Below are 23889 nucleotides of genomic sequence, written 5' to 3'. Positions count from 1 at the left end.
ATCAACATTTCCAGCCGTGTGGTCACCAAACTAACTACTATTTAACATCCACGATGAACCAAAACCCTTCGGCAGATCCAGTTCCTACGTGCCACGCACAGTGGTCGCGAAACGCAAACGTGACCTTCGTGGACAGTCAGCAGCAATTTCCTACTACTAATCGCATTCCCGTCACGCAACCGATCAGGACTTCCCAGCCGATGCGTTTTTATCAACCGTCGTACTATGATCAATGGTCGACAGGTCACGTGCCGCAAGCTACGCCATTCCAGCAGTCGAGCTCCGGTGCACATAGAAACAGCACATCGCATATCCAACCTGATCCTGGGTATTCCACGGGTCATACACTACCAGGTCAAGCTTCGAGCTTCTACCGTGCAGGTGAAGGAATATTGAGTGCACAGCAATTGGCTGCACGGCAAGTGGTATCACGGGAGCTGCCTAAATTCTCAGGTGATCCCCTAGAGTGGCCAATGTTTATTAACGCATTCGAGTCCACTACTACGATGTGTGGAATTCAGCCAGACGAGAATCTCTCTAGGCTGCAAAAGAGTTTGGTAGGTGCTGCCAGGGAGAAAGTTCAAAGTATATTGACTTTGCCGGCGGCGATCCCAGAGATAATCGAAACACTTCGCGACGAATGTGGTCGACCGGATCAGTTAGTTCATTGCCTGCTGTTGAAAATTCGACACGCGCCTCCTCCCAACGTCAACAAGCTCGACACGCTGATAAATTTTGGCAGAGAAGTCAGAAACCTGGTGACCTTCATCGAAGCTGCTAATCTGCAAGACCACCTGTCGAATCCAATGTTGTTAACAGAGCTGGTAGGGAAATTACCCCCAAGTCTTCGGTTGGATTGGGGTCTTCATATGCAAAGAATTCCCCTGGTTACACTCAAGGCATTTAGCGATTACGTCACCTCTATTAAAGCTGCCGCTTGCAAAGTCTCGTTGCCTACTGATTGCAATCAAGATGAAAATCGACGAAGCAAGAAAGAGAAGGGTGGCTTCATCAATGCACACAACGTCGAGGAGAAGAAAAGCGTCCAGACATCGAGTCCTAAAACGGAGTATCAAGCTAAATCCGAATCGTACGTCGTCAAGCCGTGCCCAGCGTGCAATAGAAGCGACCACAAGCTACGTAGCTGCGATAAATTTGCAGGTTTCAGTATGGACCAAAAACAGCGCCTCGTGGATCAAATGAAACTATGTCAACGTTGCCTGGGAAGCCACGGAAAGTGGCCTTGCAGATCGAAACAGTCCTGCGATTTCGACGGTTGTAAGGAACCCCATCATAGACTGCTTCATACATCGGTCAAGCCCATAAGCACTGTTCAAGCAGGTCCATCGGGAATTATATCAGCTCATTGTTCTCGCCAAACCGGCGTTCTATTCAAGATAGTCCCCGTGATTCTTTCCAGCAATGGCAAATCTGTCTCTACCTTTGCATTTTTGGACGACGGATCGAATGTCACGTTGATGGAAGAGGAAGTCGCTGAGGAATTAGGTTTGAGCGGAAATATCAGTTCGCTGTGTATTCAGTGGACTGGCAGTGTTACCAGGAAGGAACCAACGTCGAGGCAAGTGGAGTTACGAATTTCCGGCGTCCACGGTGGACCAGATTATGCCCTCTCCGAAGTGCAAACAGTACCTCGCCTTGATTTACCGCAACAAAGTCTGGATTACGAACAACTCTCCAAGCAGTTTCCGCACTTAAAAGGGCTTCCTGTTCAAAGCTTCTCGAATGCAGTTCCTCGAATTCTTATAGGATTAGATAATGCCACACTAAAGTTGACGCTAGACAAACGCGAGCGGCGCAACAAAGAACCCATAGCCGCCAAAACGCGACTTGGGTGGACAATTTTTGGAGGTGGACGTAGAGAATCACAACGTACTGATCACGTGCTGTTCCACATGTGTAACTGTACAGCAGACGAGACACTTCACCAGCTGGTCAACAATTACTTCGCTGTAGAAACGATTGGGGTGAATCCGTGTCTACCTTTAGAGTCAGCCGAAGATCAACGAGCTAGGCGGATTTTGGAGCAGACTACCAAGCGAACTGATTCCGGAAGGTTCGAATGCGGACTTTTATGGAAAAGTGACAACTTTGAGTTTCCTGAGAGCTACAAAATGGCTGAACGTCGTTTGGTCTGCTTGGAAAAGAAGTTTGCTAAGGATCCAGCATTAAAAATGAAGGTTGTAGACCAGATAAAAGAGTACCTAGAGCGTGGCTATGCACATATTGCAACTGGAGACGAGCTACAACATTCTGATCAACGTCGTGTGTGGTACCTTCCTTTGGGAATCGTCCAGAACCCCCGCAAACCTGGGAAAGTTCGCATCGTGTGGGATGCAGCGGCACGTGTTGGAGACGTATCGCTCAACTCGATGTTGCTAGTCGGGCCAGATCTCTTGACTCCGTTGTTGAAGGTCATTTGCGGATTCCGACAACGGCAGTATGTTGCAGTAGGCGATGTTCGGCAAATGTTTCATCAGTTACTGGTCAAGCAAACTGATCGACAGGCTCAAAGATTCCTTTTTCGACACGATCCCGAGGAACAGCCCACAGTGTACATCATGGACGTTGTTATCTTTGGAGCGTCATGTTCCCCGTGTTTAGCGCAACACGTTAAAAATACCAATGCGAAGGAGTATGCGGAGGCCTTTCCAGAAGCAGCGTCGGCAATCATCAACTGCACCTACGTAGATGATTTTCTGGATAGCCGAGATACCGTGGATGAAACTGTGCGCATAGTGGAAGAAGTACGCTGGATCTTCGATAAGGCCGGCTTCGAGATTAGGAACTGGCAGTCCAACTCCGAGGAAGTTCTTCGACGGGTCGGGGTTGACGTCGATGATACTGCAAAGTGCTTTTCTGTGGAAAAATCCACAATTACCGAGCGTGTCTTGGGGATAACATGGGATCCCAGGAGTGATATGTTTGTGTTTGAGACCCAATTCCGAGAAGATCTTTACCCGTTGCTATCTGGCCGTATCGTTCCGACTAAAAGACAAGTTCTCCGGGTAGTTATGAGTCATTTTGACCCGCTCGGACTCGTAGCTACTTATACAGTACACGGAAAAATTCTGATTCAGGACGTGTGGAGGTCTGGCGTTAAATGGGATGAACCTATAACAACGGAGGATTTTGAGAAGTGGCAGCGATGGGTGAGATTAATTCCGAACCTGCGGCAGGTTCAAATTCCGAGATGCTATTTCCCGAATTACAGTCTAGCCAGCTACGACACTCTTGAGCTCCATGTCTTCGTTGATGCCAGCTTAATGGCATACTGCGCTACAGCGTACTTCAGGATCATGGACAATGGATCACCGCGCTGTGCCTTGGTAGCAGCAAAGACTAAAGTTACACCTCTAAAACCTCAGTCCATTCCACGCAGCGAATTGTGTGCCGGAGTAATCGGAGTGAGACTGCTTAGGAACATTCAGGAGAACCACTCAATACCAGTCCAGAAACGCTACTTGTGGACTGACTCAACAACCGTTCTTGCATGGTTGAGAGCAGATCCTCGAAAGTTTCGGCAGTTTGTAGCTTTTCGAATTGCGGAAATTCAATCGGAAACTAGCGTTGATGAATGGCACTACGTCCCAACAAATCTGAACGTCGCTGATAAGGGTACCAAATGGGGAAATGGCCCATGTTTCGACCCAGAAAGCCCATGGTTTTCAGGACCAGAATTTCTATACCAATTGGAAAGCGAGTGGCCGCGTCAGCCGACCAAGTTTTTGGAGCCTCAAGATGATATCAAAGCTGTCCAACACCACGCGGTAGTTCGCGATCCAACTATCGACTTTGCAAAGTTCTCTCGCTGGGAAGATTTAGTGAAGAGCCTTGGCTACCTTCACCACTTCGTTCATCGTTGCCGATCTTCAAACCGAGAAGCGACCGGAACCAGGATAGCGGTATTGGAACATAAGGATTACTTAGCAGCAGAGGCAAGTGTCTGGCGAGTGGTGCAAAAGGCAGAGTATTCCGATGAGATCTCCATTCTTTGTAAGAACTCCGAGCTTTCTGGTAGTGAACGCAAGTCTCTTAAAAAGAGCAGTCCCATTGGAAAGTTGTCACCATTTCTAGATGAAAAAGGTGTACTTCGAATGCGTAGTCGGATTAACGAAGTTTCAGTGTATTACTCGGACGAATTCCAAAATCCGGTGATAGTTCCCAGAGGAAACCATGTCACCAATCTGTTGATCCACAAATACCATCAACGGTATGCGCATGCCAATGTCGATACAGTCGTCAACGAGTTACGCCAGCGGTATTACATACCTAAGATTCGTTTTGAGGTGAAAAAGATTGTGAAGCAATGTATGTGGTGCAAAGTCTATCGAGCGAAACCAACTGCGCCAAAGATGGCTATTCTACCACATCCAAGGGTGACACCTTACGTTCGCCCATTTACATTCACAGGCCTAGATTACTTCGGGCCATTGATTGTAAAGCGCCGTCGCAGCAACGAAAAACGATGGGTGGCGCTATTCACATGTTTGACCATACGTGCTGTACATTTTTTTTTTTTTTTTTTTTTTTTTTTTTTTTTTTTTTTTTTTTTTTTTTATTAGTATCATTCCAAACATTACATTCATTATTTCTTATATCTAGGTGTTCTGTGTTATTAGACAACACTATCATCCTAATTTGGTAAAACAAATCTAAGATTTTATTAACATTTTGTTAACAACATATTACATTTCATTTGCCGTAGCAGTTCAGATTTTTTACAGGTGAGTTGATTTCACCTGCTCATAAGAGAAAAAAAAAAGTTTTTAATATACTTAACCTAACTTAACCTAAACATATAACGCATTAATCGTGGCAATAGAAGATTGTAACGATTTTTGCCTGAAATTATTGATTATTTTATTTGACATTTGTTCCAATGTTTCAACATTGGATATCCTATGTAACTCATTGGTACTATACCAGGGAGGAAGCCTCAGAATCATTTTCAAAATTTTATTTTGAATTCTCTGCAGAGCCTTCTTCCTGGTATTACAACAGCTAGTCCATATTGGTACAGCATACAACATGGCTGGCCTGAAAATTTGTTTGAATATCAAAAGCTTGTTCTTAAGACAAAGTTTTGATTTTCTATTAATAAGGGGATAGAGACATTTTACATATTTGTTACATTTGGCTTGAATGCCCTCAATGTGATTTTTGAAAGTTAAATTCTTATCTAGCATGAGTCCTAGATACTTAACTTCATCTGACCAATTTATTGGAACCCCTCTCATCGTGACAACATGTCTACTTGAAGGTTTCAAATAAAGAGCTTTTGGTTTATGTGGGAATATTATTAGTTGAGTTTTGGAAGCATTAGGAGAAATCTTCCATTTTTGCAAGTATGAAGAAAAAATATCCAAACTTTTTTGCAATCTACTACAGATGACACGCAGGCTTCGTCCTTTGGCGGAGAGGCCTGTGTCATCCGCAAACAAAGATTTTTGACATCCCTGAGGTAACTCAGGTAAGTCAGATGTGAAAATATTGTATAATATTGGTCCCAAAATGCTGCCTTGGGGAACACCAGCTCTTACAGGAAGTCTTTCAGATCTGGAGTTCTGATAATTAACCTGAAGTGTACGATTTGACAGATAACTTTGAATTATTCTAACAATGTATGTTGGAAAATTAAAATCTTTCAATTTTACAATCAAACCTTCATGCCAAACACTGTCGAATGCTTTTTCTATGTCTAGAAGAGCAAGACCAGTAGAGTAGCCTTCAGATTTGTTGGAACGGATCAAATTTGTTACACGTAAAAGTTGATGAGTGGTCGAATGTCCATGGCGGAATCCGAACTGTTCATTGGCAAAAATTGAATTCTCGTTGATGTGGGCCATCATTCTGTTCAAAATAACCTTTTCAAAAAGTTTACTGATGGAGGAAAGCAAACTGATTGGACGATAGCTAGAAGCTTCTGCAGGATTTTTGTCTGGTTTTAAAATTGGAACAACCTTAGCATTTTTCCATTTGTCAGGAAAATATGCTAATTGAAAACATTTGTTAAATATATCAACTAAAAATGATAAGCTACTTTCTGGAAGTTTCTTGATGAGGATGTAGAAAATTCCATCATCGCCAGGAGCTTTCATATTTTTGAATTTTTTAATAATAGTTTTCACTTCTTCCAAATCAGTCTCCCAGGCATTTTCGAAAACGTTCTCTTGATTGAGAATATTTTCGAACTCCTGAGTAACTTCATTTTCAATTGGACTAGTAAGTCCTAAATTAAAATTGTGCGCACTTTCAAACTGCATAGCAAGTTTTTGAGCTTTTTCGCAATTAGTTAGTAATAATTTGTTTTCCTCTTTCAATGCCGGTATAGGCTTCTGAGGTTTTTTCAAGATTTTAGATAATTTCCAGAAGGGCTTAGAGCCGGGGTCCAATTGAGAAATTTTATTTTCAAAATTATTGTTTCTTAAATCTGCAAAACGTTTCTTGATTTCTTTCTGCAAATCCTGCCATATAATTTTCAAAGCAGGATCACGAGTGCGTTGAAATTGCCTTCTCCTCACGTTTTTAAGACGGATCAAGAGTTTAAGATCATCGTCTATAATCACGGATTCAAATTTTACTTCACATTTTGGAATTGCAATGTTTCTGGCTTCAACAATGGAATTTGTTAAAGTTTCAAGAGCATTGTCAATATCAAGTTTAGTTTCTAAAGAAATGTTAACATCAAGATTAGAGTCAACATACGTTTCATATATATTCCAGTCGGCTCGTAAATAATTGAAAGTGGAGCTGATAGGATTGAGAATCGCTTCATGCGATATTTGAAATGTAACAGGGACATGATCGGAATCAAAATCAGCATGAGTAACTAATTGGCTACAAAGATGACTAGAGTCGGTTAAGACCAAGTCAATCGTAGATGGATTTCTAGAAGAGGAAAAACATGTAGGGCTATCAGGGTATTGAATTGAGAAATATCCTGAAGAGCACTCATCAAATAAAATTCTGCCGTTGGAATTACTTTGAGAATTATTCCATGACCGATGTTTGGCATTAAAGTCACCAATGACAAAAAAATTTGACTTATTGCGAGTTAATTTTCGCAAGTCAGTTTGAAGCCAATTAACTTGCTGTCCAGAGCATTGAAAAGGCAAATAGGCAGCTATGAAAGTATATTTACCAAACTGTGTTTCAACAGAAACTCCTAAAGTTTCAAAAACTTTAGTTTCAAATGACGAAAACAGTTGATGTTTTATACGCCTATGAATGATGATTGCAACTCCCCCACATGCCCCATCAAGTCGATCATTACGATAAACAAAAAAGTTAGGATCTTTTTTAAATTTGGATCCAGGTTTTAAATAAGTTTCGGTAATAACTGCTATATGCACGTTATTAGCTGTAAGAAAATTAAACAGCTCGTCCTCTTTACCATTCAGAGAACGAGCATTCCAATTTAAAATATTTAAATTATTATTTGGATCCATTAGAAAAACGTAATCCAATAACAATTTTATTTGTAAATTTTACACCTACTTGGACTGCTTCAGTCATAGTGGTGGCTTTGAACATTGCATCAATCATTAGATTCAATTGTTCCGTTAGAAAATTAAAATCAGAGGCAGACATATCATCTGATGATTTCCCATTGGAATTTTCGGTAGACGAAGAAGCGGGGTAGGAGTTACCTGTGGCGGCAGGGTTTTTTCCATTTGATTTGAAACAAGTAGAATGGGTACTCATGGAACGAACAGGGGAAGAGTTCAAATTACCTGCTACGATATCGGCAAAGGATTTACCGTGGGTAGATACATTCGAAATTGAAAGATTCGAACGGTTACCCGACGGATTAAAATTTGTTTGTGAATGAGCATGATTATGATCTTCCTGGTGGGTATGAATCCTAATCAAGCGATCGTTAACTGAAAAATGAGCATTGTTCGATACTCTAGCAGGCAAATTTCGGAAACGACCGTTATCGTAACGGATATTATCCTTCATCTGCTTGGCACGAGCCTCAACGACTCTTTTGCGTGAAATGCATTCCCAAAAGTTAGCTTTGTGAGGGCCCTTGCAATTGGCGCATTGAAATTTTCTGGTATCTTCTTTCACAGGACAGTCGTCCTTAGCGTGAGAAGAACCTCCGCAAATCATGCATTTAGCATCCATGCGACAATTTTTTGTACCATGACCCCACTTTTGGCACCGACGGCACTGAGTGGGGTTCTGGTAATTTCCTCCAGGTTTCTGGAAATGTTCCCACGTCACACGGACATCGAACATAAGTTTAGCTTTTTCTAAAGCTTTAATATTATTTAGTTCTTTTTTGTTAAAGTGAACTAAATAATATTCTTGAGAAAGCCCTTTCCGAACAATGCCAGATTGGGTTCTCTTTTTCATAATGATTACTTGGACTGGGGAAAATCCAAGTAAATCATTTATTCCATTTTTGATCTCTTCAGGTGACTTATAGTCACTTGAGAGACCTTTCAAGACGACTTTGAACAAACGTTCAGTTTTGTCGTCATAAGTAAAAAATTTGTGCTTCTTCTCTTCAAGATATCTGAGAAGAAGTTCACGATCTTTAAGAGTTTCCGGCAAAACGCGACAGTCTCCTTTCTTTGCGATTTGGAAGGAAACCTTGATTCCCCTAATGGAGTTCAAGATCTCCTGCCTAAATCCCCCAAATTCGGAACAACTGACCACGATAGGCGGCACTCTTTGCTTCCTCACTTGAATCAAAGAGCCTGGGCTAGAGGCTGCTTCGATTTGGTGTTCGGAAAATTTGTCTAGAGCATCGAACTGATTGCTCATTTCAATACAATTATTCATTTCACCCTTGGAAGAAACTTCGCATTCCGGGGAAGCGTCCTTTCTTCCATTCTTGCCACGTGTAGTGACAGTTTTAAAACCCACTTTTTTGGAAGGAAGTAGTGAATTCAGAGATTCACCCTTCCTTTTGTTAGTTGTTGATACCATGTTTAGTTAATAAACGAGAAAGACGTGACCTTCGAGAGGTTTTTTCCCTAGACGGTGTCCAAGAAGGATTACCACCGCTAGCTTTCGCCAACGGGTCCAACGAAAAATCGAAGGCACGGGTCCAAACAAGGATCGTAAAGGGATCAATAGTAGAAAAAATAGTACTGAAAAGTACTGTTTAAGTAGCACTGAAAAGTACCGTTTTTAATTTTAGCACTGAAAAGTACTGTTTGTGTAGCACTGAAAAGTACTGTTTTATTGCTTTAGGTAGTTTTTAAGAAAACTTCCAAGAGCAGAGAGAATTCGTGTACGCACAGCACGAAGGTACGATGCGCACTGAACGTGCTGTACATGTTGAAGTTGTGCACACGATGTCAGCAGAATCTTGTAAAATGGCGATACGCCGTTTCATATCCCGGAGAGGTGCACCGCAACAAATATTCAGCGACAATGGCACCAATTTTCGGGGAGCTGCTCGCGAGATCGCCGAAGAGATAAGAACCATTAATCGGAAGCTAGCTGGAATGTTCATCAACACAGAAATTGAGTGGGTATTCAATCCCCCCTCTGCTCCCCACATGGGTGGTGTGTGGGAGCGAAAGGTGCGCTCAATCAAAGATGCGTTGAAATCTTTGCATCACAAACAAAGCTTGAACGACGAAGAGTTGATGACGTTTTTAGCGGAAGCTGAACTGATCGTCAACTCTCACCCATTAACATTTGTACCGTTGGAGGACTCAGCAGAAGAAGCAATTACTCCCTACAATTTTCTGCTGATGAGCTCGTGTAGTGACAACACTTTATCAAGAATATCTATAACTGAAGAAGTTTCTCTGAAAGTTAATTGGAAACTAATGCAACAACTCTTGAACCAGTTTTGGAAGCGATGGATTCAAGGCTACCTTCCAACTATAGCTCGTCGGACCAAGTGGTTCAACGATGTCCGTCCACTCCAAGTTAACGATCCGGTAGTCATCGTAGATGAATCAGTTCGTAACGGATGGATACGAGGCCGTATTGCAAAGGTCTATACAGCGAGTGATGGGCAGGTGAGGAAAGTTGACGTCCAAACCATATCTGGAGTGATTCAAAGACCTGCGATCAAGGTAGCATTGCTGGATGTCCTGCAGAGTAGTAAGGCCGTTGAAGGGTAAGGCATTACGGGTCGGGGTGTTGCGGAATACGGGCGATAGGCCCTTTATATCGGCACCGTATTAAGGTGACGCAGCGCGCTCGTTGAACGTCAACTTTGACTCGTCGATGACAGATCATCAGTGAATACACAAACGAAACACGTGAACATTTAGTTGATGAAAATTTATATTGTGAAATCTACTTGCTAATTTATATTATAAAAACTGCCATAACCGCTTGCTATTGAACTGGATAACGTGAAATTGTTCTAGTCAATAGGTCAGTACAGTGTCATAGTTTGAATGTACAGTATATTCATGCAATTTAAAACTATTCCTTTATCATGCAAACACGAATCTACAACTTATTCCTAAAATTACAGCCTAAACATTGAATAGTCCGAGAGTTAGTCGTTGGAACAAGTCTCTTATGCTAAAACTTATAAACTAATTAGTACGGAGAAGTAAGTACAGCCTGATTAATAGTTGGCACATTACTTAATTGATATCTTACATTATTAGCTATCCTAACCTCAGAAATTGTTACTGGAATACTAATTGGACTACGCGGATTGTAAGAAAACTAAATTGTAAGTGACTACTACCTATATTGAGATATTGGATTCGTTTATCAATAAAGTTATTATTTCCAGTCGAGTAGCGGAAAAAAAACCCCAACTGCGAAACCGTTTTTTAACACTTTTTCTTGGCCCGTTGAGAATTATACCAAATTGGAGTTAGCACATATGAAGGCTAAACATTTCATTTGCAAATTACTCAAATCAACATCAAATTTGAAGATTTTTTTTTGCAGCTGAATTTTAAGCACTTATTTTGAGACTACGAATAATGGCGAAAATTGTACTACGCATAAGTCTAACGTGAGAACGTGACCATGATGTGAAAAGTTTTTATTTAATAATACTAATCTTACAATATAAGAGCAATTTATTTTCTTTACTTCTCTATTTGGTAGACAAAACTAAATGCCTTTTGAGGCCTTGTCAGATTTAACAATGAAATCTAGAAGATATTTTCTAACCTCCTGGGCACAGTTTAAATATAATCCTGGGTATGATTCTTACATAATCTTAGACAGACTTAGACAGATTCTGACAGAATCTCTCTAATAAAATTATGAGAAAAATTCTTTGATGATCCTGTACAACATTATCGAAGATTTCAAGATAGGATTTCAAAACTATTTAGGAGAGTTTTGAAGGATTTCTAGAAACATTGTTTATAGGATTTGCAGCAGTTCTTGGAAAATTTTGAGCAGGATGCCAGAACATGATTCGCACAGTATCCTATGAAAGGTTTTCGAATAATCACCTCTAACGTTAACAAGCGTTCGATTCGAATGTTCTTTCGATCGAAAACCGTTTTTCATTCCCGTGAACTGCAAAATCCAGTGGGCCGTAGATTCGAACGAATAGGATTCGATCGAAAGTTTGATTGGCCGTAAACAAGAATAAGGGTGAATACACGGAATTTTGAATATCTTCAGAATTTCTAATATTATTCTTTTCTATAACAAGTATTCACTTGCATGTATCTCATATATATATTTTTTTGAAAACGCTCAGTATCTACCTAGCATTTCATTATCGTAATGCAAATACTAATCATTTTTCAGTGATGGAACTATGATGATATTTGCATTATAACTACGAAATCTTAACTAGATGCTGAACGTTTTCCATATCCATATCCAATGTATGAGATACATGGAAGTTCGATGTTAATACCTTACGCACTTACTATGGAGATATTTTTCATAAGACTTAGGCAGGGATTTTCAAAAAATGTTATGGTTATTTAATTATGTTGGAATGTAACTTGGGGATAAACCTGCCTACGGTAGAAAATCCCTCAATAAAAAAAGAAAAAAAATATGTTGGAAGGCATTCTTACGACATCCAGCAGGACGCTTACCAGCTTTTTTTTTGCGATGTCTAGAAAAAATGCACCATTTACTGACTTTTGTTAGATTTTACGCAAATATCTGTGCATCAAAAAATTTGGACCGCCGCACAAAACTGTTTCTGTGATTTGGCCCGCGGTTCAAAAGGGTTGGGTAAGCCTGATTTATATGCATTGAGTACATTATTGCTATTCAGTTTCGACGAAACTTCCGCCTTTAATAACCAACAGCTGTTGGGAGATTTGCTCAATCTGCAATTTGTTTTCGGCAAGCATACGCGAAAAAATATAATATCCGTAGTATTATTCTGCAAAAGTGGCAAACACACAGGTTGAAAAACAAAAACTGTAGAGCGAAACAACGTTTGACTGCTCGCAAGACAACACCGCGTGATGGCACGCACACCAACATACCGTTTGACAGATGAACCTGCAAACGTTTTTTTATTCTGGAGTCAGGTTAGCACTAACCCAGGTTCAAAAACGAAAACGACATATTATGGATCCGACAGAAATAAGGACAAACATTTTTTTAAATATATTATTTTCTTAATCTTCAAGCGTCGCGACTAATATTTGAATAGTGCGCTGTGTTCATAAACATCGTAAGAATGCAGCGCCGCACATGTCATTATGACAGTTATGTCGGGAACGAGTCACACGTCGCGTGTCCCACACGCGCGTTCCGATTTGGTGGGCGCGCGACAATAAGTAAAACTAAAAAACAAAACGAGCAACAAACATCAACATTACATGAAATGCACACTTAACTATGTCTAAAGTATTCAGCAAATCGATTACGTAGCGTCGTCATAGTGATGTTAAAATCGAAAAGATGATAAATTTCGTTGAATTTCGTTGCCATGTATCTAGTTGGGTCATGCTGTCCGTATAGTGTTCCGACTGCCGAGACTGACAAAATTCCGTCTACACAGATTCCGCTCCGGAGCGTAGATGCTAACATCAGCCAGAAGGGATGGCGAATCGATGTCCCCTTAAAGCAACTTGGCTACAAAAGCGGCTTGCGATACACAACGCCTGTTCTTCAAAGTATCAATCCCCGATAAACGACAGCGGTCTTCGTAAGGAGGCAGGTTACTGGGATCACGCCAAGGAAGATTTCTAAGGGCGTGGCGCAGGAATTTTCTCTGAACAGATTCAATTCGGGTAATCCAACTGGCGTGGAACGGACACCACACTATCGCAGCAAATTCCAGAATAGAACGAACTAGAGCGCAGTAAAGGGATCTCAGGCACAGCGGGTCGCTGAAACCTTCTGTTACCTTCAGAACAAAACCAAGCTGTTTGTTTGCTCTCGAAACGATGTCATTGAAGTGATAGTTTCAGGGCCAGGGATGGGAAATGTACTGTAGCAAACATTTACCACCTCGACATTCACATTTTTCTACACGACCATCAAAATCCAAAGCAAACCATGACCGTTCAAAACAAAAAAAAATGTCACGGCTCTTCAAAACTGTAATCTTCTTCTTCGCAACGTTTTTTCAAACCCGAATGCGAAATAACTCGAGCACAGTGGTGACAGGATTTTTCCGGTTTTCGGGGTTTTGCATTTTTGCTCGATAAAGGCAGCATGAAATTGAACTTGTTCATATGTATCGCAACGGAATGATTGTGCTATGGCTGCTAGCGCTAATAGATTTCAATTAGTTGAAAACACAAGCCAAATATTAGCGATTGAATTATTTAACATTTTTTTCAATAATTCACTCGAGATGGCTGCCGGAAAATGGTTATAGTGGAGAGACAAAAACAGTCAAGCAGTGTGTGAGCTGTTGGCAGCGCAACACCTGATGGTATAGGCTAATATTTTCAAAGCTGAACGATCACTTCGACATCTGGTGGCTAGTAGGAGAACCGTCATAAGAGGTTGGGTTGAGAACGCACCGTGTGCAGCATAGGAAGGAGCACACATATTACACTTTTTCTCGAAATAGTTATGTTGTAGACGATCAGAGAGCATTGAAAAACATGATAAACTTTTTTTCCTTCCAAAATGTACAGATCCGGTCAGTGCTCATGTACGATTTGTTGGATAAAATTGGAAAATTGGTGTTTGGCTACATAGGTTATAAACATCCGGATTCTTTGTTTGTGGCTAAATTTGTTGTGAAATCATGCGTATCGCAAGAATAAAGGGTCAAAATGATTATGCCAATGGAAAATAGTTTAATAATTAATTGATTATGAGCTAATTTTTGGGTCGTAAAATTGAATTTTGGACGTAAACAAACATTTTCAATTACATTTCTCTCCTTCTTACCTAGCGACCTCTATGCTGGTGTCGCATTAAATTTGCCTACTGACGCTGTTGCTGCTTTGTGTTTTGGTTGACTGGCAGAATCGATGAACTGTGGCAAATTGTGATCACAGTTCCCAAGCCTGTCAGGGCACGTAAAATTTTAACACTTTGGATTCTGACTCAGTTTTAAAAGAATATGTAAAAATCTGGATATCCTTTAACAAGCCAATTATGCAATATCGTATCAATCTTTACGCAACTGAAATCGAGGATTGATCAAAATAAAAACTAACAAACCCCTTGATTCAAATTAAAATCACGTTTAAAACAAGTCAGTTTAAAGATCATGGTTTTCAGATGAAGAAACGTTGTGGTAAATTATTATCGTCATCTATTGATCTACTACTGATGAAAAATGGTGAGCCTAGAACTGTTAACCTCAGAGATGAGTTAACGCCTATTTCATTAATGTTGCTCAAACAAAACTTTTTAATAGTACAAAATCAGAATGAACACCTTCATAATCGTTTTTGTTTTATTTATGTTCGTTTTTTCTTTGTGTTATTTTATTTTTAGTTATTTTTTTATGGAAGCAATGTCAAGTATCAGAAATTTCCAACATGATTTAATTCAAACAATGTTGAAAACAACATGAAATACTTGCGCACTACCCAATTGAACATAAGGGGCATGAAAGAGCTAAAAAAATGATAATATTGCTTTCTTTTTGGATAACTGTGCGGTTTCTATTGATATATTTGTCATAGGAGAGACATGACTCAAACCCAATAACTGTAGCTTATATAAAATTCCTGAATTCAATGCTGTTTTCTCGTGCCGTGAATCGTCTTCTGGAGGATTGGCCATGTTTATAAAAAATACACATCAGTACACGATTATAAAAAATCAGACATTTGATGGATTCCACATGATCCAGATCGAATTACAAATGCAAGGCGTGCTTTATGATGCCGTTGGTATTTATCGCCCCCTTCATTCGAATACAACAGATTTTAAGATGTTTTGGAAAACCTCTTCGTCGAAAAGCTTCTTTAATTGTAGGTAATATGAATCTACCAACAAACTTGTCCAGCAATAATGTTGTCCTTCGCTATAAAAACCTTTTGGAATCTTATGATTTTGTATGTTCGAATTCATCTGTCACACGCCCAACTTCTAAAACTTAAAAATAAATATCTAAAAAAAAATAAGAACAATCCAAATGATCAACATTTGTAGGGAACTTTGAAACATCTAACCAAAAAAGCAGAAGTCTCAAAAAAGTCTTGTAAAACTGTGTACTACAAAAGCTTGCTAGAATCTAATAATAACTCTAAGTTGTGGAAAAACTTGAATGAAATAATGGGGCGCTCGAAACAAAAAAATGTCGATGGTATCCAAACAAATACAGTCAACTTTCGTTCGTTGCACTAAACCTGTAGCCCACTTAGTGAAAGACTTGCACTAATCGGGCTGAGTTTCGAGCTGTCAAATAACATAGAACGAAAGAAAAAGAGAGCTACCAACATTGATAAATTGCGTCTTATGTCAGAAAATGAAGTTTGCCTTCGTTTTAGGTGGGCTATAACCCAACTAAAGGGAGCCCGATTAAAACGTAGCACACCTAAATGAGTATTTCTCAACTGTTGGAACTAAACTTGCTGATATCATTCCGAGACAAACAGACTTAAATCCTCTTGTTAATATGCGTCACGCAATTCACTATATTTTTCTACAACCTACAAATGTAAATGAAGTTTTTCTATTAATAAAAGATATAGATACTTAAAAAAGAATATCAAAGCCATGATGATTTTCCAGCTAGTGTTTTGAAAGACAATATCCAAAAATTCTCAGATATTCTTTCAACTATGTTTAATCAAATAATATGTTCTGGGATCTACCCAAACTGCTGAAGGTGGCCAAAATTGTACCAATTCATAAATCGGGTGACATAAATGACCCCTGTAATTATCGCCTAATATCCACTCTATCTATGTTCAATAAAATATTTGAAAAATTGCTAGTTAACAGAATAACAGAATTTTATACAAATATAAGTACGGGTTTAGAAAAGGCTGTAGTACATCGACCGCAATAGTAGAGCTTATAAATTTTAGGAGGGCTTTTTATCGATTTAAAAAAGGCGTTCGATACGCTGGACCACAATATCCTTTTGAAAAAGCTAGAGTTGAATGGAATTAGGGGTATTGCGAATGATATCATTCGGAGCTATTTGAAAAATAGGCAGCAGTTTGTAGCGATTGACTTCGTTAAAAGCTCTTTACGTACAGTTAACGTCGGGGTGCCACAAGGGAGCAATATAGTGCCTCTATTGTTCCTTAAGTATATAAATGATATTAGTAATCTACTACTAATTGGTGTACCAAGATTGTTCGCAGATGACACATCCATTTTTTACCCTGACGCTAATAGTAATTCTGTAATCATCAGCATTGAACAGGACTTGCAAACCCATATCCGATATTTTAATACTAACTTGTTATCCGTAAACCTTTCTAAAACAAAATATATGCTGTTCCATAGCCCACGAAAAAAACTTGAAAATCATGGTAATCCATGCTTTGGAATAGACACTATTGAGGAGGTGTCTACGATCAGGTATCTTGGCCTTAAGTTGGACTCAACACTGTCTTGGGAAAATCACATTGAAAGTGTAGAAAGTGAAGTTCAAGCGTGTTCTAGAATAAGGGCGTGAGTCGCATGATTGATTTCTCTTCGTCGAATAAAGGTGACAAGACGCAAGTTTGTCAGATTTCTTTCACTTCAAGACGCAATATTGCATTGCTGCCAAGCGGTTTGAAGTGAAATATGCTATCAAATCCACATCTTGTCACTTCTATTCACAGAAGAGAAGATCGATAAAGAGAAATCTATCATGCGACTTACGCCCTTATTCTAGCACAGGCTTGAGTTGCATCTCTTTGTGGTATGATCACGCACTGATGAAATTTTATTACGGTTGTGTACATTCTCTTTTCCAATATCTCATAATTGCGTGAGGTCATGCTTGTAAATCCAAACTTAAAAAAACTCCAAGTCCTACAAAATCGATGTTTAAAAATCATATTTAAATTACCACTGCTCCATCCTACGCTCCATCTAGCTAGATTCTAGCACATTGCACAGTATCCTACCCATACGTTGTCTATGCGAACTTCAATCGTCTCTTTTTGTGTATGATATACTAAAAAACTAAAACTTGCATCATAATTTTGTTCTTACAACAGCCAATCATGGTCACAACACAAGACAAGCTAATAGCTTAGTGCAATCGAGAGCACGGACTAGTTTTGGACAAACAAACTTATCTTATTTCGGTCCTCTGAAATACAATTCCCTCCCGGAATACCTTAAACAGATAAATAATCGTGATATTTTCAAAACCAAATTGAAACAACATTATAAATATAACATTATTGCATATCTGCTGTAGCACAAATTCAACTATCCATTGCTATCAACATTACTTTCAATCATTAGGATTCTTATTAAGATTTATTTAACGCTTAGGCATATCAACTTCTCTCTGTTCAGAAATGGGTCCTTAAAAGGAAAGCTTATTTCCACTGGATCGTAGTTATATTCACTTTCTTGTTTTTACACCACACCTTTGTATGGTAATTATTTGTTTTTTATTTCGCGTTTGTTAGTTTCTTAGTCATTTAATTTTTAGTTGCGTCCACTATCAGGGAGCTCACAATGCGAGCTCTTTGGTGAGGGGGTCAGTGGTGGGTAAAAAAAAAATCAGTTGTGTTATGACTATTACCCAACGCTTTTTATAACGTATATTTTTTGAGTTGCTTAATAAATCATTACACAACAATTTTCAGGAATTGCAAAAAAATGGTGAACGCATCCTCTGCCCATAACTGCAAAACAGTCACATTCGACATTTTTGACAAAATGGAGTTAATACCATGGAGAGTCATCAAATGATAAATACTTTCGATCAACTTACTGAAAGCTATGAGATTGTTCTAGAAAATTCGAAAAAAATACCAAGTTGTTTTGTCACATTGGTAATCATAATCGCATAACAGTCACATTGAGATTATAAATGGGCCTCGTAATGTGATAGCAATGAAATTTCTATCAGAATTATTTTCTGACAATTCACCCAGTATGCGATATGAGTTGTACAAAATATCAGCCTCAAATAAGCACTTTTGAGTTCCTGGTAATTTTTAGAAATTTTAGTTTCCTCCCATACTGCCATAAAATGCACACTTGGTGTTCCATTTACTCAATGCCTACTTTTGTCGAATGTTACAAATATGCAGTTATGGGCAGTCCTGATATGATCACTGATACCCTCAAGTGGTCTTTTACGACATTGCAAAAAATGTTGTAGGGGAACACCTTAGTCGCCACCCTAAGGAAAAATATAGTTTACCGTAAAATGGGGTGTTAAGGACTCGTGGGGTTTTAAGGGATTGAACTTCTCAATCAAGTTCTTCAAATCACAGAAACTTGGAAAATTAATATATAAGTCATCTGAAATGCTCGATTTGTTCGGAGGATTGTGAGCTGCATTATGTAATAGGAGTTATCTATTAATATGAAGTATTGTGGTTGCTAGATATTAAAAACTTTTCAAAACATTTTTGTTCGATTTTTTTGGGCTAAATACATTCATTTACAAAACCACGAAATATGTTTGAGAAAAATTCGCGAATAACATAGAAGAAAAGTAAATTTAATTGAGATCATAGTCCCGACAAAAACTTCTTAAAATTATATCTGGGTTACGATTTTTAGAAACTTTTATGAAAAAAGTCTCGTTTTGAAAATAAGTGGGGTGTTAAGGGATTATTTATTCTTACTTTTCTAAGTTACTAAACTCATTCGATTCATGCCGTTATGTATTTCAATATAGCTTTGGGTTGTTTCGTGAAGTTAACCTTCATGGAAAGTTAAGGGATCTATTTCGTAAGTCACTGAATATCACCAGAAAAGAATTATCTCAAAATTTGGTAAATTTGGTTAAAACTGAATTGGGGATACGACTGTGATAATTATGTTCTAGGTTATGGCTTTCAGTCTATTATGCTCAAAAACGGATTTTAAGTTTTCATGTCCGAAACGTGGGATGAAAACTTAAAATCCGTTTTGAGCATAATAGACTGAAGGCCATAACCTAAAATATAAAAACTGATTAATGTGAATATGGGGGTTTCATGATAGTATTTTCAAAAGCTGTTCCATCGCATTGGTGAAAAGTTTGGAAATAGGAATGGTTATCTTATATGAGATGGTTTTTGAGCTATTGATTCTTTTAAGCACTACCTACGTCCTAGATAAACAATAATAATATAAGGTTATTTCCTTTCTCTTTTTGGAAAACTTTTAAGGCTTCGTGGTCATGTGTTAAGTGTAGTCGAACATTGAGTACATTGTAGTATAGTGTGTGCGATTTCCGCTTCATATTGAAAACTTTTCGTTAGGAAATTGGACACTTACTCTCTTCAAACTGAAAGCTTGTTGAAATTATCCTTCTTTTGACAAGTCATGACAAGGTTTCTCTGCACTATTCTAGGATACGAATACTGCATATAAGTATACAAATCCTTTCAAGACAATTGTACGATGCACTTATAGCTTGGTTGAAGAAAGAATCAATATGTATGAGAGATTTACTGCCGACAACTTCAAAACAGTCATATTCGACATTTTTTGACAAATTGGAGTTAATACCATGGAGAGTCATCAAATGACAAATACTTTCGACCAACTTACTGATTGATTGATTGATGATTAAGTTGATCGAAAGTATTTGTCTTTTGATGACTCTCCATGGTATTAACTCCAATTTGTCAAAAATGTCGAATGTGACTGTTTTGCAGTTATGGGCAGTTTGGCAGGTAAAATAAAACGGTTAACGTTTGCAGGAGTTCCAACTTGAGTTATATTGAAGTTATATCATCTTTAGATTAAACACATCATCGATATTGACCAAAATAATTTTTTTTTTTGCTGTTGGCAAAATATAGTTTTATTTACAAAGCTCAAATTCCTTAACACCCTATTTTGCATTTGCGTCAAAAATCACACATTTTTATGAATATCTCAGAAATCTGCCATAGGACCATCTTCATTGTAATTGGCTTTTGATATACACGGCGGGAGAATGGTAGGACTGTATTTTGTTCAATTATTGACATACTAGAAGTTGCTCGAAATTTAGGTCGAATTTTTTTTCATCCCTTAACACCCCATTTTACGGTATATATAAATCAAAGGACCTTTGATTATTGCGGCGCTCATTTTAAATCCACATCCAGCGGCGGCGGTAATGCGCAGAAGTTATGCGCGCAATTCAAACGCAACGTCAAAATTCAAGTAGGCATGGATTTTTTCATTCTTTAAGGACGTTAATGTTTCAAATTTGCTAAATCTGAAATATTTGGTGATTTTCATTATCACTGCGACGGTATATCGACATTTTCAGATAATCGCATTACGTGGATTTATATTGCAGAGCACAATACTGTCAATACGTTAAACGAAAGCTTTCAATCCATGTTCACCAGGAAAAATATACACGACAATCCATGTTCACCAGGAAAAATATATACCATGCCCACACAGTTACGGATCACCCACAGTGACGGATCACTTTGGCATTCAACATCGTATAACTCGCTCAAAACATAAACGTTGACGTAAAACATATTTTTCGCATGTTATACTATTTGTCTTCTACCATTTGTAATGTTAAGTTCAACATCCAACCGCTAAATAACGGTGTATTTGACAAATGTTTAGTTGGTACCACACAGCTATCATTATATGGTCGTTTTCTATAAGAAGTGCAGTCAGCATTCATTAGCTCCCACAGGTAGTAAAATTCAAATATTATAGCATGTTTTATGCTCGTTCGCTTTGATTTAGTATGAATTCATCTTTGGAAAACATTTTACTTGAATTTTTATTCAAAATACCGCATATTAGCACTTCTAACTATTGATCCATAATATGGACTAGGAAATGATTGTTTACCACGGTTATGGATCACTCCCACAGAATGTAGATTTCTGCTATTTTATTCATTGGATTCGTTATTTTCAGACAATAGCACTAAGGATAAAACTAATAAAACATCAAGGTTTGTAAATTTCTTTTTTAGCAGACAAAAATGGGTGGAAAACTTGGTGTGGAGTGAAAACAGTTCATGTCTCAGTTACTACAATGCAGTATCACAATAAAAAGGACATTTTACCCTTGTTTCTAGCTCTAACACTGCTATTGTTTGCAGTAATATATGACACATTGTCAAATTTCGCCATACCATGCAATACAGATGCAATGAGTTGAAAATCTCTTGATTTTGCACACTGATCCGTAATATGTCACAATTTGATCCATAATATGAAAATTGATCCATAATATGGTTTTCAGGAACCGACACAATTTTTAATTTTTATGCAATCCTATGTAAATATTACACTCAAAACAGTTTACTAACCGAAGTTCCAATTTGAAACGATTCGATTCGTGCTTTTAAATTACAATTTTACGTTTTCCATGTCGTTTTATTGAATTTTATAGGTTGGACTCCACACTATTTGATCCATAACTGTGGGGCCATGGTACGACTCGTGCTGTAAAAATCATCATTCTGCAACTTGTTTTGTAAACTACTATTAACTGAACAAGTACTGGATGCCTGTTTTATTAAACATGTTAAATTGGCACTTTAAATATTAGATCTAAATAAATAGTTAACTAAATAAAAATTTTGTGTTAGGCAACGTATAGGCTAACAAAACATATTTACGTAGGAGTTTACATGTTACTTGTGGACTTAAAAGCACATTAAAATTTAAATTAAATCGTAAGTAGATCAACATTCACGGTCCTCATTGTTCGAGGTGAGACGAAAATCCGGGAATTTCTGTTTATTTTTTTCAGAAATCCAACAACCAAACCATATCTACTATTTTTCGTTTCTTATTCGTCATATTTATAGTCCCCCTTGCACTAAATCGAGTGGCGCCTTCTGCTTTTTTTACTAGCGCTATCTTTCCTGTGCGCTGGGCATAGTGTCGGAAGTGGTGCGCTGTATAGATCATCTGATGTGATATAGGTACATCGCGTTACTTCCGACCGAGGCATATTCTGAATACCTTGTTTCCGACATTAGGCACAGGGCGCTATTCGGTCTGGTGCCAAAGGTACCATATCTATTTAATATATCTGACACCAGTCCTACAGGTTTAACCACCAGCGCCAGCTTGTGGAAGATCCTGGTGTGCTAAACGGTATAGGATATGTTAACGGGGGAGGCATGGTAAGTTCTCACCTAGCCCGTGTCTACATAGGCGGACAGTATTCTGCCAGGGTGTGGATCGAGCAATTACAATGTCAATTTGTGGTTGAATTCTATATAGAAGAAATCCACGTAAATAGGCGAATCCTTGCCGGGTTTCTTGGAAAAAAATCCTAAATGATTTTTTTTTCAAAAACTCTGGAATAGAGAAGCTTTTTGGATTTTCTCGGAATAAATTCTGTAGGTATCTGCCTGCCACCAGGATTCACTGCAAGCAGAGCAAGGAAAAATGAGACTTTATAGACCATTTGAGGTTTTCATTCAATTAGAGAGCTAGACTTTGTCTCTAAAAACACAGCTGCCACTAGCCCTACGTATGCTCTAATGAAAAAATGTCACCCTTTTACTTACTAATGATCCAATCGGTTCCCTTCAGCAGGATTTCCTTGGTCTTGTACCAATCGCCCCGCTTCAGGGCTCCCTTCAGACGCCAATCGTGCCGCCCATAAAGGTTAGTAAAGATACGGTCCTGGTCAGCAAGCGGCCCGAACTTGGTCTTGGTTTGCGGTGGCGGAGCCGACGCCTGAGCGGACTGCTGTCGAACCTGTTGCTTGCTAGAAGCAGCTGATGACGACGCACTGGCTCCCCTCAGCACCGGAACAAGAGCCGCTGGAAAAGCAAAATTGTTATTTTCGGCCAAATTACATAATGTCACACCGCGCAGCAGAGATTCTTACAATCAACCATCCAAACTTACCGATTTGTTGTCGCGGGAGCGTATTCAAACGCACCAAAGCATTTGCCATGGCTAGGAGGTCGATCGCAGCACCGAATGAAGGACTTTTGTCCGCAGGAAAAATGGAACTTCAACTACGACGAGGGCCTGTTTTGTCTAGCTAGTCGTCTTCGGCTGAATGTTTTCACAAAATTTCGTGAAGTTGGAAAATCGAACGAACGGAAAACTCGCGAAGAGAAATGTCACACAAACTGTCACTTTGATTTGACGGATTTGATGTCCACAATTGCAGAATCCATCTTTTAAGTTCCATCGATAAAGAAGAAAATGCACGCTATCCTGAAACTACCTGGATTGATTTCTACACGCAAAAAAATTGTGCAGTAAAAACTACCATTTTAGGGGGTTAACTTAAGCGCTCGCACCGGCAATTTTCAGCAGACCAGAAATGCGCTTGATTTTACCATGTCTGTTGTCGAAATCAGATTGTTGTAAAGTATGTCTGTCAAATGGACCAGGAATGTGGTGGGATGTACCGTAAACATGGTAAATTTGTCTGAAATTCCATGGTAGTTTCAAG

General features: G+C 38.8%; 1 protein-coding gene across 1 annotated transcript in view; it reads right to left on the bottom strand.

Annotated features, from left to right (window-relative positions):
* The window catches only part of LOC5569497 (NADH dehydrogenase [ubiquinone] flavoprotein 1, mitochondrial), a 28687-nt gene extending 5140 nt beyond the window's left edge, over positions 1–23547 (bottom strand). The window contains exons 1-2 of the mRNA XM_001658537.2: positions 23331–23547; positions 22985–23242 (exon numbers count right to left, since the gene is read on the bottom strand). Coding sequence (XP_001658587.2) covers positions 22985–23242; positions 23331–23379 — 307 coding nt within the window. The 5' untranslated portion in view covers positions 23380–23547. The remainder of the gene's footprint in view (positions 1–22984; positions 23243–23330) is intronic.
* Between the last annotated feature and the right edge of the window lie 342 nt (positions 23548–23889).

This window comes from Aedes aegypti, chromosome 2, assembly GCF_002204515.2.
Source record: "Aedes aegypti strain LVP_AGWG chromosome 2, AaegL5.0 Primary Assembly, whole genome shotgun sequence".
Lineage (NCBI taxonomy): Eukaryota > Metazoa > Arthropoda > Insecta > Diptera > Culicidae > Aedes > Aedes aegypti.
The sequence above is the reverse complement of the archived record's forward strand: the minus strand, read 5'-3'. Positions and strand labels throughout refer to the sequence as shown.